The 17,722-nt window shown below is 47.7% G+C and overlaps 1 protein-coding gene across 1 annotated transcript in view; it reads left to right on the top strand.

The window, feature by feature from the left end:
• RNF157 (ring finger protein 157) overlaps positions 1 to 17,722 on the top strand; it is a 122,212-nt gene that overhangs the window by 2,274 nt on the left and 102,216 nt on the right. The window contains exon 2 of the mRNA XM_075903616.2: positions 96 to 220. Within this exon, the coding sequence (XP_075759731.2) occupies positions 211 to 220 (10 nt within the window). The 5' untranslated portion in view covers positions 96 to 210. The remainder of the gene's footprint in view (positions 1 to 95; positions 221 to 17,722) is intronic.

Genomic DNA, 17,722 nt, shown 5'->3' with positions numbered 1-17,722 from the left:
GCTCAAGATGGGATCTTGAGCAAGTAATGTTGCCACCCTGTGACTCCATTTACCTATCTGCAAAATGTAGCTAATGATACTTCCTTACCTTGTAGACTTTAAGTTTGTGAAGAGTGCAGATAGTGTGGTGCTGAGTGCCGTAGAAATAACAAACCAAATGCTGACTGAGGAACGTAAGGAGACATAAATGAATGAAGCTTCACATCATCCATGTGGACAGGTAAATGTCATACTTGTTTTACAGATGGGGAACTGAGTATAGAGAGATTAAGTAATTTGAGACCACACACAATGTATTGTGAGTGCTAATATTAGGGCTTAGGAGATCCTGACTCCCAGCCATTTGCTCAGACCACTCCACGCTGTTGGCTCTTTTGCTGAATTTGTGTGAGGATCAATTCATTTTTCTTTAATGAGTTTCCCACCAGGGCCATCCTTAAGGACGGGCAGGCACCCTACACACCAACATCTGGGGGGGGGCACTCGGATGTTCTGCTCGCATCCTCCTTTTTTCCCCCCTCTCCTGCTCAGAGGGCACCAGAAACATTCTCTGCCATGAGTGGCAGATTGGCTTGTGGGCCTTGCTTGTCACAGTCAGGTGAAGGTGACCTGCAGAGGCTTTTTGCCTGCCAAGATCTGAATTTAGGGCTCTCAATAAATGGTGTTTTCCCCAGAACTGACAATGTCAGGCACTTTTTAAACAGTTTATGAGAGCTGCTAACAGGGACAAATGCTGCTTCCAGCTGCACAGGAGTGGAGCCGAGAATATCTGCTTAGCCAGGAGTCTTTGTGGCTCTTTGCACACTGGTGGGATTTGGGGAAAGGGTAAGACATGGGAGGTCTCAGGGTAGACCTAGCAGTTCTATGACTGTGCAGATTCACCATGCTCCCCATAATGGCTACTGCATCTGTGACCAGCTCCATGGTCCTATCATGAGACTTTCTTCTACTCTCACAGAGATTCCCAGGATATAGTCTAATTACCCAGATTTTGTAGTCAGTGACAGGCTTTGCTTCCTCCTACATGACATTAGATCAGGGTGGGCAATAAAACGGTGGTGGTTCACCAGGATTAGCCCCGGTATTTATGCACAGCTCTGCAGGTATGGACAATTGCAGCTCCCATTGGCCCAGAATGGCGTTGCACAGACAACCGGAGCTGTGATCCCCTGTACCTGCAGAGGTGCAGGTAAACATGGTGGTGTGGAAGCCCACCAGTGCTAACCCTGACAGACTGGATCCAGTCCATGGTCTGGTATTTGTCCACCCCCACATTAAGTGTTAGTGAGGTGACTGACTTTTGAAGAAGAAACAGTCACCTCACCGGTTTCCCTCTTCTCATACTTTTAGGTGCCACAAAAGCTTATGCTCCTACACTTCAGTTAGTCTATAAGGTGCCACAGGACTCCTCGCCGCTTTTGCAGATTCAGACTAACACGGCTACCCCTCTGATACTTGATCTCATTTGCATATTTTCTGCCAATCCGTTTTTGCGCTAGGGTTTTTGTGCAAAAACAAGCAGTGTGGATGTTTTCTTTTTGCTCAAAAACCCATTTTTCTGCAAGATCAGTAAACCTCCTTTTTGGGGCATAAGGATCTTGTAGGAAAAGGGGGTTTTGTACAAAAAGAAAACATCCACACTGCTTGTTTTTGCACAAAAACCCTAGCGCAAAAACGGATTGGCAGAAAATATGCAAATGAGATCACGACTCATGCAAATTAGTCCCTCATTAGCATATCTTTTGCCCAGAAAACTCGTAGTGTAGACATAGCCTATGAGTACCCTTTCCTGCTGCTATTTTTAAAAATTGCTCCAAAGCATATAGCTAAACGGAGACACAAGTGTTGTCCGAAGCAGGGACTTTGCAAGAAGACAATTGATTTAATCAACTGATATCAGATTAAAAGAGCCTGAAGAGACTGAGATATTGTGGTTGATGACATTTGTAATAATTGTGAAAAGCAATATAAATACACAAATAGTTAGGAATGGATTTTATCATGATGTCACTACCAACAGGTAAATTCCATTGGAATTTCAGGTCTTTTTCAGGCTGTGGGAGATGTTATTCTTTGGAGAAACATTTTGATCCAAGTATTTCTAAATTGCACTTGTGTTACTTTTACTTTCTGTTATTTGGTAACCCCAGAAGTATGAAAATCCAAACTGAAGGACCTTGATGGCACTGAAAAATATTGTTTCTGTACAATCTGGAGTTTCCTGCTTTGCTAAAGTTTGCTGTGGTTTGAAATGTGACCATTTCTTCTACATCTTAAAGGTCAGACTCCTGTGAACAAATAGGCATAATTATTCTCTTTGGACTCTGATTCATCCCCTCCCCCGCCTCCTCCTATTCAGAGCAGAAACAGGCCTCGTACTTTCAGTCCCTGAGGCTCTAGTCTTCTGTCCAGCACATAACTCCTATTCATGTTGGAGCTGACAAGAAAAAACTCACATTCCAGATCAATAAAGGCCCTCCCCAAGCCTTTACACCACTGAGGTAACAGGCGTGGGTAAGGCATAGGACATGAACTGACCCTCTGAAGAGACGTGATCTATATGGTTGGTTACATTAGTCATCCAATCTGGGAAAAGAAACCAGACCACATGGCTGATGAAACTAACCAACACAGTACAACTGATGAGTGTACACAATGAATTGTTAATGAAAAGTTTTTTTATTGAAGAAATGCAAATAACGAACAAGACAGAGAATTGTCTAATGTGTTCAAACTCACTAAAGAAAGGGAGGGGGGAGAGGGAATTTTAAAATAATGGTTGCTTCAGAGTCCAGGTAGCTAAATAAGGGTATGTCTAGACTGCACTCTAAATTTTGATTTTATTTTGAAAGAGACTATTTTGAAATTTGGCACATCTACATGGCACCAAATTTCGCAATAAAGTACTAGTTGGAGACATCCCATGTTCCTCATGGAAGGAGGTTTACAGGGATGCTGAAATAGCATGTCTGTTATTTTGAAAAAGGCTCCTTAGATGTAGAGTAGCTATTTCAGGATACTTTTGGTATCCTGAAAGAGCCTTGCAGTCTAGATGGGGCCTAACCAGTTGTTTGTGGGATGAGACTGGTTATGGAGCTATACCCATCTCCTAGGGCTAGACAGGACCTTGAGAGGTCATCAAGTCCAGTCTGCTGCCCTCACCACAAGACCAAGTACCATCCCTGACAGATTTGCCCTAGCTCCCTAAATGGCCCCCTCAAGGATTGCGCTCACAACCCTGGGTAGTGCAGGCTAATGCTCAAATCACTGAGCTATCCCTCAATCTGGGTAGATTATGCCCATCAGGCTGCATTTGATTAACAAAACCATGAAGCATGATGATAAAAGTTTATTAGCATGCTACTGTTTGCATTGCAGGAGCACCTAGAGGTAAGAGCTTTATTGAGCTGGGTGTTGTATGTATACAAAATAAAAGACAGTTCCTGCCTTGAGGAGCTCACACCCTAAATGTGGAAAACATACTAAATGTGGGAGTATTACTTCAATTTTAGCAATGGAGGTCTACAAGCACAGTGAGATTATATGGCTTGCCCAAACTCACACATTAAGTTTGTAGCAAAGCCAGGAATTGAACCCCATCCTCCTGAGCTACTCTCTGATACCTTAGTGAGAGAACCAGTGTGGCTGTCTGGGATCAGGGAGTCCTTCCCCCTGAGGGTAACAAGCTGTAGACAAAACTGGATTTTCCCCCCCTAGGAAGGTGGGGAAGCACTGGAATGAGTGACCTAGGAAAGTGGTGGAATCTCCATCCCTGGTGATTTTTAAGCCCTTGACTGGCTGGGATAGGGTTGCCAGATGGTTTCAACAAAAATACTGGACACCCTTGACATTACATCCCCATTTACATTACACATCCTATTTAGAAAATACCGGACATTTCTATTTTCTCGTTTATATTTTTGCCATTTGTTTCCCGAACAGAAAGCTTAAATACTGGACTGTCCGGTTCAAAACTGGATACTTGGCAACCCTAGGCTGGGATGCCCTTCTGAGGTCTCTCCAATCCCATGATTCTAGGTTTCCTCTACCAAAACCATACTTTGTTTTCCAAAATCTTCCTGTAAATTCTGGATTGCAACCTGATTTCCCCTGATAACAGTTAGAAGGCAAAGCAAAGAAGGGTGTTGTTGAGAAATATTAGGCCAGCTTCTGACCTCAGTTGCACCAGTAAGAATCCAGAATAACCACATGGTAGTCAGAGGGTTCTAGGTTTCCACCAGTGTGACTGAGATCAGAATCTGATCCCTGATCGCTAGGCTCCCCAGTGCTGCAAGGTGATTGTTGTGGATAGTCCTCTGCCCCAGGGACACCATTTTGAGAGGGTAGGGGAAACAGCAGCTATGCACTCCACAATGCGACTTGCTTTTCTTCCTGTTCCCCAGACTATCAGGAAGCGAGGGAAAAGTACTTGCATTCTGTGCATGCCTCTCACACCTGGCTGGTGAGCTCCTTTCTCCAGTCAGGCAAGAGAGCCATTCATAGAATACAGGCAGTCCCCGGGTTACGTACAAGATAGGGACTGTAGGTTTGTTCTTAAGTTGAATCTGTATGTAAGTCGGAACTGGCGTCCAGATTCAGCCGCTGCTGAAACTGACCGCCAGTTCTGACTTACATACAGAATCAACTTAAGAACCCCAGGCGTCCCCAAGTCAGCTGCTGCTGAAACTGATCAGCAGCTGATTCCAGGAAGCCCGGGACAGAGCAACTCTGCCTCGGGCTTCCTGTAGTCAGCGCTGCTCAGTTTCAGCAGAAGCTGGCTTGGGGATGCCTGGGGCAGAGCAGCTGGGGTGCTGCTGGGTTGCTCCAGTAGCGCTGCTCCTCGGTGCTACTGGACCAACCCAGCAGCACCCCATCTGCTCTGCCCCAGGCGTCCTGATTCAGCCGCTGCTGAAACTGACCAGCAGCGGCTGAATCAGGACCTGGGGCAGAGCAGCTGGGGTGCTGCCGGGTTGGTCCAGTAGTGCCCAGAGCGGCGCTGCAGGACCAATCGGCAGCGCCCCAGCTGCTCTGCCCCAGGGTCCAAAACAAAAGCCTGGTCTGCTGGGGGGGGGGGCACACTAGCTGCGCCCCCCCCCCCCCCAGCAGACCAGGGCCACGGGGAGCAGAGCCGCAGTGGCAGCGGTCTCCAGCAGACCAGGGGCACCGGAGCAGCTTACGAACGGGGCTTTCTCACCCCGGAGCTCGCAGGTAGCAATCTGCCACCTCGACCTCCAGGACGAGAAAGCCCCGTTCGTAAGTGCAGATCCGACATAAGTCGGGGACTGCCTGTACAAGTACTTTCCTCTCGCTCCCTGATAGTCCGGGGAACTGTCTGAAAAGCAAGCCGTGTCCCAGAGCACACGGCTGCAGCCCCCCACCCTCTGAAATGGCGCCCTTGCTATGCCCCTGTGCAAAAATCTCTCAGAAGTTTTTGCATGCCTATGTGAGCTGCTTGCGGGACTAGGATCTGGTATGGTGGCCCAACACCTATAAAAGTGGGTCAGAGCAAATGTTTAGTCCCGGACAAGTTTGTAACAAACTCCATCATCATCTGTTCCCATAATGGTAAAAGAATCACTTGCATTAGCCCAATGGGCAACTGAGAAGTAAGTTTTGTACACTGACACCATCAGGAACCCACCTATCTCTGAGCTCGCTTGCTTAGCAAACCCATTGGCTCAGCGGGATGCAGGAAACCCTTGGTATGGCCACGTCCACACTAAAAAGTGAGGTTGATGCAGCTATGCCTCCCAACCAGGTCTCTGGTTCCACACTCTGGTCCTGCTCTGACCACTAGGTCACAGTGCCTGCATCTTACTATGGCACAGATACATTTCACAGCCTTCCTTCCAACTACCCTTCTTCCACATATTGGGCCAGTAAAACAAAAACAAGAAGTTATTGCTGGTTATATCAATTTCCCTAAATTAAAACAAAATGTTGTACTGACAGGCCATTGTGTTGATCTAGAAGGTCTGAGGCATATGGAATATACAGGCTCTGCCATGTTGGGATAGATATTGAATAACCTATCTTTTTTTCCTAGTAATTACCATTGGTCAGATTCACTCACACCAGTATAAATCAGAAGTAACTCTGCTGCGGTCAGTGATCTAATACTGTGCCAACCTGGTGTAAGAGGGAGGATAATTAGTTCTCTTGTCTTTTTATTGTTAACACCAGCTTTGATATTGCCCAAAACTGTTATTAAAACAAGAATGTGTAAAATAAGTATCTCAAGGCAACAGGACGAATGTCTGGTCATGTTGCACATCAATAAGTATATTGATTTCTGGCTGCCTAGTCAAGACTTTGGCTGCTGTGTCAGCCTTCCTGGGATAAAACGGTATCTCAAAGTCATACATATCTGCAGCAGTTCCATCCAGGCAGCCTGTCTCTGGGACAGATTTATCCGAGTTTCTAAACAATATAGGGAGGTGTGATCCATTTTGGCTATAGAATGCTTCACTTAAGACTTTTTGGCTTCCTTACATGCGTTACAGATGACTGCACAAGGGTCAATCATTCCTTTTCAGAAATTGCATAAATGTGTTCAGTCAGTGTAAGCTGTCCAAACTCCGAAACCAATGGCTGTTCTACCACAGCTGGACTTGATTCAGATCAGCTCTCTATGCCTTAGCAGACTCACCTGTCATAGCCACATAAGGCAAAGGTGGGGCATCATAAAGAAAAGTTTATTTTGGTCCATAGCAAAGCATTTGCTTTTTACCTGCTATACAAATATGCATTTATCTTTCCCTAGAGATGCAGGTCCAGATCTGTACCAGAACTTTCCTCAAGTTCAGTGGGGGTCAGCCCTTTGAGGTTCCATTTATAGAGATTGATTTAATCCATTCAGTCTGGATCTGACTGTCCTTAAAGTTTGAGGAGGTTTGTGTGGTGTATTGAGGAGGACTGCATGGGAAATACAAGCTCGCAATTTGGGAGTGGAGGGGTGGGGAGAGGTCCTGCTTGGCCAGATGGCTCTGTAGGGAAGTATGTGACCTAGGAGGTGCAGCAGTCTGTCTACTTTGCAGCCAGCCAGCCCGGAGGAAGGAGGGGTGAGTTGTGCCTCCCTCTTGGAGAGGGCAGCCTGCTTTGTCTGTCTCTTTGGTTTTCATTCTTGTGTGTTATTGTTCTGAATTCTAAGAAAGAATGCAGTGTAACACTGCACCTTTCCTTCTCACCTATCTGCTGTGTGTGTGTGTCATCTGAGAGGTTGGGTCAGGTGCACTGCTGCTTTCAAATACTTTCAGTAAGACAAAGGCAATTTAGGCAAAGTCTTGCAACACATTTCCTGTAGTAACTTGCAAGTGGAAATAAAGTTCTCACACCTACAACACAAGTTAAGTGTGGTCAATTCAAGGTGGATGTGACTTTGTTGGCTCCATACACCTCTACTAGACACAATAAACCTTAGGAATGGTACCAGGTTTTCTGCTGGCTGAAAATCTGTTTTGCTGTACTGATTGATCTCTAGAGAATATACAAGGCTGTCTTTAACTATTGATTATGAGCTGCCTATTTCTTACCTATAAACTGACTTTAAATGCTATTTTTAAGATGTTGTTTATGATCTGCCTGTGGATTACTAGCATTCCAACAGGTGAACTAAGTAGACAATATATTATCTGAGGGCCTCTTGAAGTAACCCATTCACTGCCTTAAGAAAAGCAGCTAGTGTCTGTTCAAAACAAAACACATGCACATAACCTAGATCTGGACTGAAAATCTCTTTTGACCGGAGTTCAGCACACAACACAACAACTTTGGAAAACATTTTAGCCCCGTGCAGCCAAACAATTCACACATCAGCGTGGGGCAGGGAATATTTGTCTTGAACAGCTCTGTAGGTCATACGTATTCAGAATAGCCCAACCTCCTCATTAATAGCAGACAAGAGTTGTGCAGCAAAATGGTGACCTTTTTCTAGAGAGGCCACTTAGCTGGCTTTTTAATTCATCTTATTCATGAACATTTTGTCAATAGAGTGTTGGTGATGCTGAGGGGCCTCAGCTGAGATTGGGATCTCCCCTGCCCAGGCGCTGTACAAACATGTAGTAAGAGACAGCCCTGACCTGAAGAGCTCACAGTCTAACTCAATGGGCAGGAGGAGATGAAACAGAGCAGATGTGATTTGTCCAACATCACAGTGCACCAGCTGAGGTAGGACTAGCTCTCAGCACCACAAGCTGAGTGCCACCTGCTAGATTAAACGGATAAACAGGATTAGTTTTGATGCGAGTTCTAGTTCAGACTATTGGTGACGGGTGGGGGAGTCTGCAGAGAGACATTTATGTTCAAACAGAATCTCACCAAATTGAGGTTTTGAGCCTTCACCACGTTCCCTGTGCCATGGAGCAGAGACAGTAGCACACTGATGAGCTGTTTGTAGCTTTTCCTTGCATAGTCAAAACTGTCTCTTGCTTGTTGGATGAGGGCACAGGTCGTTGGTGTAACTAGTCTGAGGGGGGCACCTGGACAGCATTGGCCTGCTAGCCTGTGTTTGCTTGACATTGTATGAGCCAGAACTGATTAAGGGCTCCAGCATGGGCCAGTCTTTCTCCCATTAAAACAGTGGCAGAAGTCCCAATGGTCTCACTGGATTTAGCATCAGACTCCATACATCCTCACCCAGCTCCACTACACTGCTTAGCCTGGATGAGTGCTGCTTTTACATGCCACAATAGGCTCCTTAGTCAATGTGGCTTGTTTACTTGTATTCACCATCTCCATTGTTAGATGAGGGAAGCCAGAAAAATCATCAGACATTAAGTGTTTTGTAGCTCCACTGTCCAAAAGAAACTGAGTTTCTCAGTCAGATTATTGACCTGTTTATTGATCCCTTAAAATCTCAGCTCTTCAGAGGCATGAGCGATATTACCGCACTCAGCAGTGAGTACAGTTTCCATCCGCAATTTTGACGGAGTGCATAGACTCTACACTTGGCCTGAGCAGGAAGAGATTGATTAGCAAATTTGTCCTGAATCCAAGGAATTTATTAAGACAACCATGCAACACCTGCCTTAGTGGTGGAAGAAGGACCTTCCACCTGTAATCCATAACCAGCAGACTGGTAATTAAAAGGGAGAGGTATGCATAACTATGGGCAGTTTCAGGCAGAGAGGAGACTGCCAAGCTCCAGCAGGGAGGATGGGGGGAGAGACTAAGCTGGGTTTACAAACTCGTTGTATGTCTTGGCTGAGTCTAGACTGGCCAGTTTTTCTCAGTCAATCTTACATGAGATCGTCAGTGTTCTTGCAGAAATTCAAGTGGCCAGTGTAGACAGCTGGCAAGTTTTTCCGCAAAAGCATCTGCTTTTGCGGAAAAACTTGCCAGCTGTCTACACTGGCCACTTGAATTTCTGCAAGAACACTGACGATCTCATTTAAGAGTGTCAGAGTTCTTGCGGAAATGCTATGCTGCTCCCATTTGGGCAAAAGCCCTCTTGCGCAAAAGCTTTTGCGCAAGAGGGCCAGTGTAGACAACGCGGTATTGTTTTGCACTAAAAAGCCCCGATCGCAAAAATGGCGATTGGGGCTTTCTTGCGCAAAACTGCGTCTAGATTGGCACGGACGCTTTTCCACAAAAAGTGCTTTTGCGGAAAAGCGTCCGTGCCAAACTAGACGCTCATTTCCAGTAAAAGCATTTGCGGAAAATCATGCCAGTCTAGATGTAGCCATAGTGTGTGTTTCACGCATCACAACCTGGGTAATAGCATGAGAGGGCTCAATGCCTGTCTAGCTAAGCTGGCTGTTTATTAAGAGAACTCTTTACAGCAGCGCTGTAACTGTAGTGAATGCTCTAGCCACGTGCAGGCAGACTGAGTCCTGTGCCTTCTGGTGCCACCCCCCATGTTCCATGCAGATTGTTAGGGGGGGCAAGGAAGGAACTGACTATTCAGGGACCTCTGGCTGCTCAGCACAAGGACTCTGCCGTTTTTTTTGACTGTTGGCTGCTTGGTGAAAAGCTTTGATGAGACTAGATTGACCCCTTCCTGTTCCTCAGGTCTCACGCCTGTTGAGCTCTAGTGGTGGCTGGAATCTGGACTAGTTCCCTTTCTTCAGTGGGAGGTGAGCTGTAGTTATGAGTAGAGGCCTGGGTGGATACAAAACTTGTCAGCATCTGCAAAAATGAGCCAAATTTGCAAGGTTCTAGATACAAAATTTGTATCCGTATCCATGGCTGCAAATAGCCACATCCTTGGATGTGGATATAAAGCAGGGATCTGTAGATTTGCAGGGCTCTAGCTATGAGCAAAGCCCTAAATGTGATTCTTAATGGCTTCCACTCCGAGGGAAGAGAGCAGTGGCTGGGGAAGGGACGGGGAAGCAGTCAGAGAAGCAGATCAAGGGAGCTGCTAAACATGCTGCAGATCAGTGATCGCCAACCTTTTTGGCCACAGGATCACTTTTTCAACCTGTTTCAATGTAAGATCTACCTCAAACCCAAGCCCCCTTGCCCCTTCTTTGGCTCCGCCCCTTCTCCAAGGCCTCACTTGCTCACTCCATCCCCTTTCTTCTCCCATCCTCACTCCCACTTTCAGGGGCCCCCTTCCAATGGTGCCAGCTCCATCGCTCAGGAAGCTGGTGACTGCCCAGGGTAGGCAGGACTAAGGCCCTCAGCCATCACCAGCTCCCCTGGCCTCAACCCCATTGTGCTACTGGAGGACCCACCCCACCTCCCGGCTTTCAGGGGCTCTGTTATCCTTTCTACATTCCAATGGTACCCGCTCCACCCCTCAGCCCCCGTATCCTTTCTACTGTCCAATGGTGCCAGCTCTGGTCCTTGAGAAGGGGGAGGTGACTGCTCCACGGGCAGGCAAAGCTGCAACCCTCAACCCCAGGCTCAAGAGGCAGATGCCTTGTCCATTGCACCACTGGAGGACCCACCCTCCCTTGCCCCCCCCCCCTTATCTTGCAGATCTTCCGCTCCATCCCTCGGGAAGCTGGTGATGGCTGCTCCCACGACAGGTGAGTCTCCAGCCCTCAACCCCAGTCTCAGGAGTCCCAGGCCTTCTACATTAAGCCACTGGAGGAACCACCCACCCCTGTCTCCCTTGTCCTCCCAGCCTTGGGCTGGTGCCAGCTCCAGACCTGGAGAATCTGGTGGCAGAACCTAGCTGCCCCCAGGAAGGGCAGGACTCAAACCCTCAACCTCTACTCAGGGGTGCAATGCCTTCTCCATTACAATCCTGGACACACCCCACCTCCCTAACTTCAGGGGCCCCTTATTCTTCTGGTCTTCCAATGATGCAAGCTGCATCTCTCTGGAAGGCAGTGGGTCCCTGCCAGGGTGGGCAGGTCTCAAACCCTAAACCCTGGGCTGTGGACACCTTACCCATTACACTGCTGGAGGACCCACCCCACTTTCAGAGGCCCCCTTATCCTTCTGACCTTCCAGTGTTGCCAACTTTGTCCCTTGTGAAGCTGGTGGTGGCTGCCTGCAGGGGGGCAGGACTCAAACCCTCAGCCACCACCAGCATCCCCCTTAATCACCACCAGCTTCCGAAGCCCTCAACCCCAGCCTTGCAGGGTGCGATGCCTTAGCCATTACGCCACTGGAGGACCTACATAGCTACCTTCAGGAGCTTCCTTATCCTCCCTATCTTCCAATAGTGTCAGTTACATCCTCTGGGCACACAGGACCCCAACCCTCAACCCCCCCCCCATTCCAATGGTGCCAGTTTCAGCACTCAGGAATCTGGTGTTGGACTCCATCCCTCAGCCACCACCAGCTTCCTGCTCAGCCACCACCAGCATCTGGAGCCTTCAACCCCGGGCTTTGAGTCAGGTGCCTTATCCATTGCACCACTGGACAAGCCACTCCACCTTCCTGGGCCCCCTTATCCTTCCTGCCTTCCAATGGTGTCAGCTCCATCCCCCAAGGAGCTCCTGGTGGCTGCCCCCACGATGGGTCGGACATGAACCCTCAACCCAGGGCTCTGGAGGCAGGTGCCTCCTCCCAGTGTTTCTCGAGTGGTACGAGAACCCGTAGGGGTACTCGAGAGAAGTCTGGAGGATACATCAACACAACTGAAATTTGGAGAAAACGGAACTTTGTTTTACAGTGCTTTATTATTTTTCTACTTTTTACACCCAACATTTCATTGCCTGCCTGGCTATGATTAAGTTGTTTAAACAAATGTGTTACAATGGTAGAAAAAACATTGTGGCTGTGTCTAGACTGGCCAGTTTTTCCGGAAAATCAGCCACTTTTCCGGAAAAACTTGCCAGCTGTCTACACTGGCCGCTTGAATTTCTGCAAAAGCACTGACGATCTCATGTAAGAGTGTTAGTGTTCTTGCGGAAATGCTATGCTGCTCCCGTTCGGGCAAAAGTCCTTTTGCGCGCAAAAGAGCCAGCATAGACAGCTCAGATTTGTTTTCCGCAAAAAAGCCCCGATCGTGAAAATGGCAATTGGGGCTTTTTTGCGGAAAAGCGCGTCTAGATTGGCCATGGACGCTTTTCCGCAAAAAGTGCTTTTCCGGAAAAGCGTCCGTGCCCATCTAGATGCTCTGTTCTGAAAATGCTTTTAATGGGAAACTTTTCCGTTAAAAGCATTTCTGGAAAATCATGCCAGTCTAGACATAGCCTGTGTGTCTGAAAACTGTAGGTACTGGGGGTACTTTATGAAAAGAGGTTGAGGAAGCACTGCCTAATCCATTATGCTACTGGAGGAGCTGCCCCAGCTCCCTAGCTTCCAGAGTGAAGGACAGTGCGTGTTTGTGAGAATAACCGACACACACACTGTGAGAGAGTGACAGAGATTTACATTGCCAAGCTCCCTCCATCCCCTTCTCTCTGTGTGGAGACAGGGTACAGAAATGGGGGGAGGAGGGACACCCTGACATCATCCCTCTTCTCCCTCCCACATCCTGCATGGCAAGCAGGGGGTTGCAAGGGGGCGGCTGCAAGGCAGAGGGCAGGAGCAGCATGACGGTAAGGGGAGGGGCAACAGAAGTGCCAGTGTTTGATAGCTTCCCAGCCAAGCCAGTCAGGATCAGCTGTCAGAGCAGGGGCAGGCAATAATTTTTGGCCAGGGGCCACGTCAACATTTTTTGGCCAGGCCAGAAGGGGCGGGGCCTAATCTGGAAGCGGTGGGGCCAGAATGCTTCTGGGCTTCCCCACTCCCAGACCATGATTGGTCTGGGGGTGGGGAAGCCCCTTTGTCACCCCTTCCCACTAGGCACCCATGTGGGAAGAGGCTTCACACACTCCCCCACCCCCAGGCTCTGATTGGCCTGGGGGTGCAGGGAGTGCGCAAAGCCTCCTCCTGCCCTACCCCTGCCCTGTGAGGAGCCTTCAAAGTGCCACGTGCTGCTCGCAGGGCAGGAGGAGATGTCATGCGCTCCCTCGCCTCCAAGTCCTGATTGGCCTGGGGGCGGGGGAGCAGCAGGGCCTCCGCAGGCTGGATCAACCCACTTGGTGGGCTGGATCCGGCCCGCGGAGGCCCTTTTGCCCACCCCTGTGTCAGAGGCTCCAAGATCTCCTGGTAGACCCCGATCTACTGGTTGGTGACCACTGCTGTAGATGAAAGCAGGAAAGGTGAGAAGCTGGGGGCTTAGAAGGAAGGTGGTTTGGTTGCTGCAGGTTAAAGGAACCCTGGTTCTTTCAGAGCGTGGAGAGGGAGGGGCAGGTTTTAGGAGTGTTATCAGACAGAATTTGGCAAGATCCTGGCTCAGGAGAAGGAAAGGAGAAGTCAAAAGATAAGCCTCAGTCTGAGTGACGGGGAGCAGACTGGAGCTGGCTCTGGTGAGAGGGGAGAGTAAAAGAGTAAAAACTTTGCTAAATCCCAGGACCCATTGAAAGCTGTGGTGTGATGTCCCCAAGAAGTTACCTTGAAAAGGCAGGAAGAGAAACTGAGCTGGGGTGGAGAGTGATACCAAGAGTCATTGACATGGAGATGATGAGAGAGATCCTGGGAGCACATGAGGTCCTGAGGAGAGAGGTGGGATAGGGCAGGAGAGGTCCAAGGACAGCTGCGGGGAGGAAAAATCAACACAGAAGTGGGCGGGGGGTGGGGGAAAAGTACGAGGATTTGCTGAAAGAGCAGTCAGGGTGGCAGGCAGAGGCCCAGGAAAGGACAGAGTCCTAGGAACCCAATGACAATTTCAATCAGCACAAGATAACAAGGAAGGTCATGGGACAAGCTCACAGTAGATAGAGATGGGAAAGAGCTACTGAACTAGATAGCTACGCCCATCCCCCTTGCGCAGCAGCAGACAGGCTCCTGGCAGAGGACATGTCAGAAGTGCTGCTGATAGGCAGACTGATCTTAGCCAAAAGGCCATCTGGAAAGCTTTATCTCCTATAGGAGAGAGCTCAGGCCAGAGACACTGAAGGGAAGGGTGCTCTGGATGCTGCCCGTGAAGGCAGTGTATGCCAATCACCATTAAAGGGGTAGTAGAGGAAACTGACCATCTATTAGATGTATGGAAACAGGGCCAAATTCTGACCATCTTACCCCTAGGAGTAATCCTGTTGATTTGCAGCAGGGTGTACTAGACTTGGGAGAGATTAATGGCTCCTTAGTTCTGCCACTGAACTGTTATGTGGTCTTGGGCAACTCACTGTCTCTGTGCCTCAGTTTCCCCATCAGTAAAATGACAGTAATGATATTTACCTTCCTGTGTGAAGTGGTTTGAGATCTTTGCATGAACATAACTAAGCATTAATCCACAAAGGAGAATTGCTTCATTGTCCAGCACTTCTCTCAAGCATTGGCATCAATGTTCCCTCTAATATTTTCCATCCATGTGTGGAATAAAATTTTATGTGCACTGAGGCACTAGTAGAAACAAAAACCTAGCTGTGGGCACTCTGTTAATCAGCTGGGCTGCATCTGAATCTCTCCTGAATGGCTGCACGAGTGTCCAGCATACTGCTTGAGCCTTGATGCAACGGGGGAATTTTATGTGGCTGAGGATGCAGGACTGGGTCTTAACAGAACATTCTGCACCGTCCCTTGAAACTCCATCCTTAGCAATTGTGAAATAATTACAGCCACACACTCACTAAAAAGAGTATTTTATTATGCAGCTAAGGACCTGTCATGTCATTAATAGAACTCGCTACTCACTCCAGTGACAGGTGCTGTTTGATACTGACAGCAGTTCCTTACAGCGTTCATCTATGGCTCTTGGCAGGCCAGATGCTGGGCTGTTTAGCCCTTTCGTGAATGCACTTCATGAACACAGAGCAGCCGCTGTAGCATGATTAAGCTGGGTGATGTCAGCACCTAATACTTTGTACTTACTGTTGCTTTTCTGCAATGAGTGCAGCTGAGTGAGGGTCAGATCAGATTTTAGAGCAGGAACTCCAGCAAGGGGGATGGATGCAAACAGTGCCAACAGGCTAGCAGGATTACAGTTCTTGGCAGTCTGTAGTAACAGCCTTTTTTCTCTTCCCTCTCGCCCCCTTTAATGAATACTCCAGCTTCCTAAGCTACTAGATGAATAGGCTTAATGCTTCAGCCCCCAGGTCTTGCACAACAGATGCAGAGTTAGTCTAAACACAGCCTGTCTCTCTTCCATTCTTTCCCCTCCCCCCAAGCTGGAGATGTTGGCCCAGTTCTATCTGCCTTGACTTTGTTTTGGCTGGCAGTATTTGGCCCAACGAGATACAGTAATTCAATTCTGCAAGCAACACTTTGAAGGGCGCGGGGGGGGGGGGGGGCAGACCTACAGATCCTCCTGTAGCAATATTGTTTAACCACAGTCCTCCACTGCAGCACTGCACCAGAAAATAATACGCTGCAGTATGACACTGTAAAATACCAACACTGAGCATAATGACTGGTGTTTTATGGCTCTTTGCTGGTGTAACTTTGACTGATTATCTGCTGTAAAATCCTGCCGTCTGTTTAATGGGATTCAGTCTAATGAAATTTGCTGGCTCTTTCTCCCTTCTGTCCATTTTTGTACTTCCCTTGGGTTTTCTCTATACAGAGGTGGAGATGGAAGCCAAACCTTGAATTTCAGACCCACTTTTGGGATTTGTACCTGCCAAAGTTGAGAGCTATGCAATTCCAGCATGCTTGGTTCACCCAGCTGTAAAATTTGTTTTCAGGTCTGAATTCTGACCTCCTCCCCAAAATTCAGGTAAGTCTGGATACAGCATTGTGGATCAGGCCATTTTTAGCCGCATGGGCCTGATGTTACAAGCTTCTCCTACCACTTGTGGAGATTGGGAGAGATCCTGGATGATTGGAATAAAGCAAATGTAGTGCCCATCTTTAAAAAAGTTTTCCAATCCAGCCACAGAACTGTCTAGTGTTTCTAAACTGAATGATGTTTACAAAGAGGAACAAAAGCAAAGTTCCGGTTAGACGGTGCAGTTTGTGTGTATCTCTGGCTCCAACAGCTTAACTTCACAGAATGTCAAGGGCCTTTGCTAGTAGTCTGTTATCTGCAGACCGTGTGGTACACAGAAAAGATAACCAACCATTTATTTTGGTGATGATGTCAATTGCCAATGTCGCAGTGGCTGTCAACCTTGGTTTTCTTTTATTCCCTAAAATCTATGAAGTTTTATTTTAGAAAAAAAAGACACATCATCTGTCTTAAGTTTAACATTTGCCTTTACTATGGAATTTATAGAATCATAGGGATAGAAGAGATCATCAAGTCCAGCCCCCTGCCCAAAGCAGGACCAACCCCAACTAAATCATCCCACCCAAGGCTTTGTCAAGCTGAGAACCTGAATTTCCATAGAAAAGGCAAATGTTAAACTTAAGACAGATGATGTGTCTTTTTTTTCTAAAATAAAATTTCATAGATTTCTAACCGGAACTTTGCTTTTGTTCCTCTTTGTAAACATCATTCAGTTTAGAAACACACTAGACAGTTCTGTGGCTGGGTTGGAAAACATAACAGAAGTTAAAGTCTCTTAACATAGGGCCCAATCCTGTAAACCACTAGTGAACAAAATAGGAGTTCAACACAATTTGTTCCACATCAGCAGATCCCTGTCTTTTAAGCTCCATTGAAGCCAATGAAGTCCAGCTATACAGAGCAAGTTGCAGGATCAGAATAATAGAATCCTAGAGCTGGAAGAGACCTCAGGAGGTCATCAAGTCCAGCCTCATGCCCAAGGCAGGACCAATCCTGACAAAATCATCCCAGCCAGGGCTTTCTCAAGCCGAGACTTAAAAACCTCTAGGGATGGAGACTCCACTACTTCCCTAGGTAACCCATTCCAGTGCTTCACCACCCTCCTAGTGAAATAGTTTTTCCTAATATCCAACCTAGACCTCTCCCACTGTAACTTGAGACCATTGTTCCTTGTTCTGCCATCCCTCACTACTGTGACCAGCCTTTCTCCATCCTCTTTGGAACCTCCCTTCAGGAAGTAGAAGGCTACTATCAAATCCCCCTTCCTCCCCCCGCTTCTCTTCTGCAGACTGAATAAGGCCAGATCCCTCAGCCTATCCTCATAGGTCATGTGCTCCAGCCCCATAATCATTTTGGTTGCCCTCCACTGAACCCTCTCCAATGTGTCCATATCCTTTCTAAAGTAGGGGGCCGAGAACTGGACACAGTACTCCAGATGTGGGTTCACCAGAGCTGAATAAAGGGGAATAATCACTTCTCTGGATCTGCTGGCAATGCTCCTCCTAATGCACCCTAATATGCCATTAGCCTTCTTGGCTACAAGGGCACACTGTTGACTCATATCCAGCTTCTCATCCACTGTAACCCCCAGGTCCTTTTCTGCAGAAC

Source organism: Pelodiscus sinensis, chromosome 20 (genome assembly GCF_052426305.1).
Source record: "Pelodiscus sinensis isolate ZL-2025 chromosome 20, ASM5242630v1, whole genome shotgun sequence".
In the NCBI taxonomy this organism is placed as follows: domain Eukaryota; kingdom Metazoa; phylum Chordata; order Testudines; family Trionychidae; genus Pelodiscus; species Pelodiscus sinensis.
This window is presented reverse-complemented; position numbering and strand designations above follow the sequence as displayed.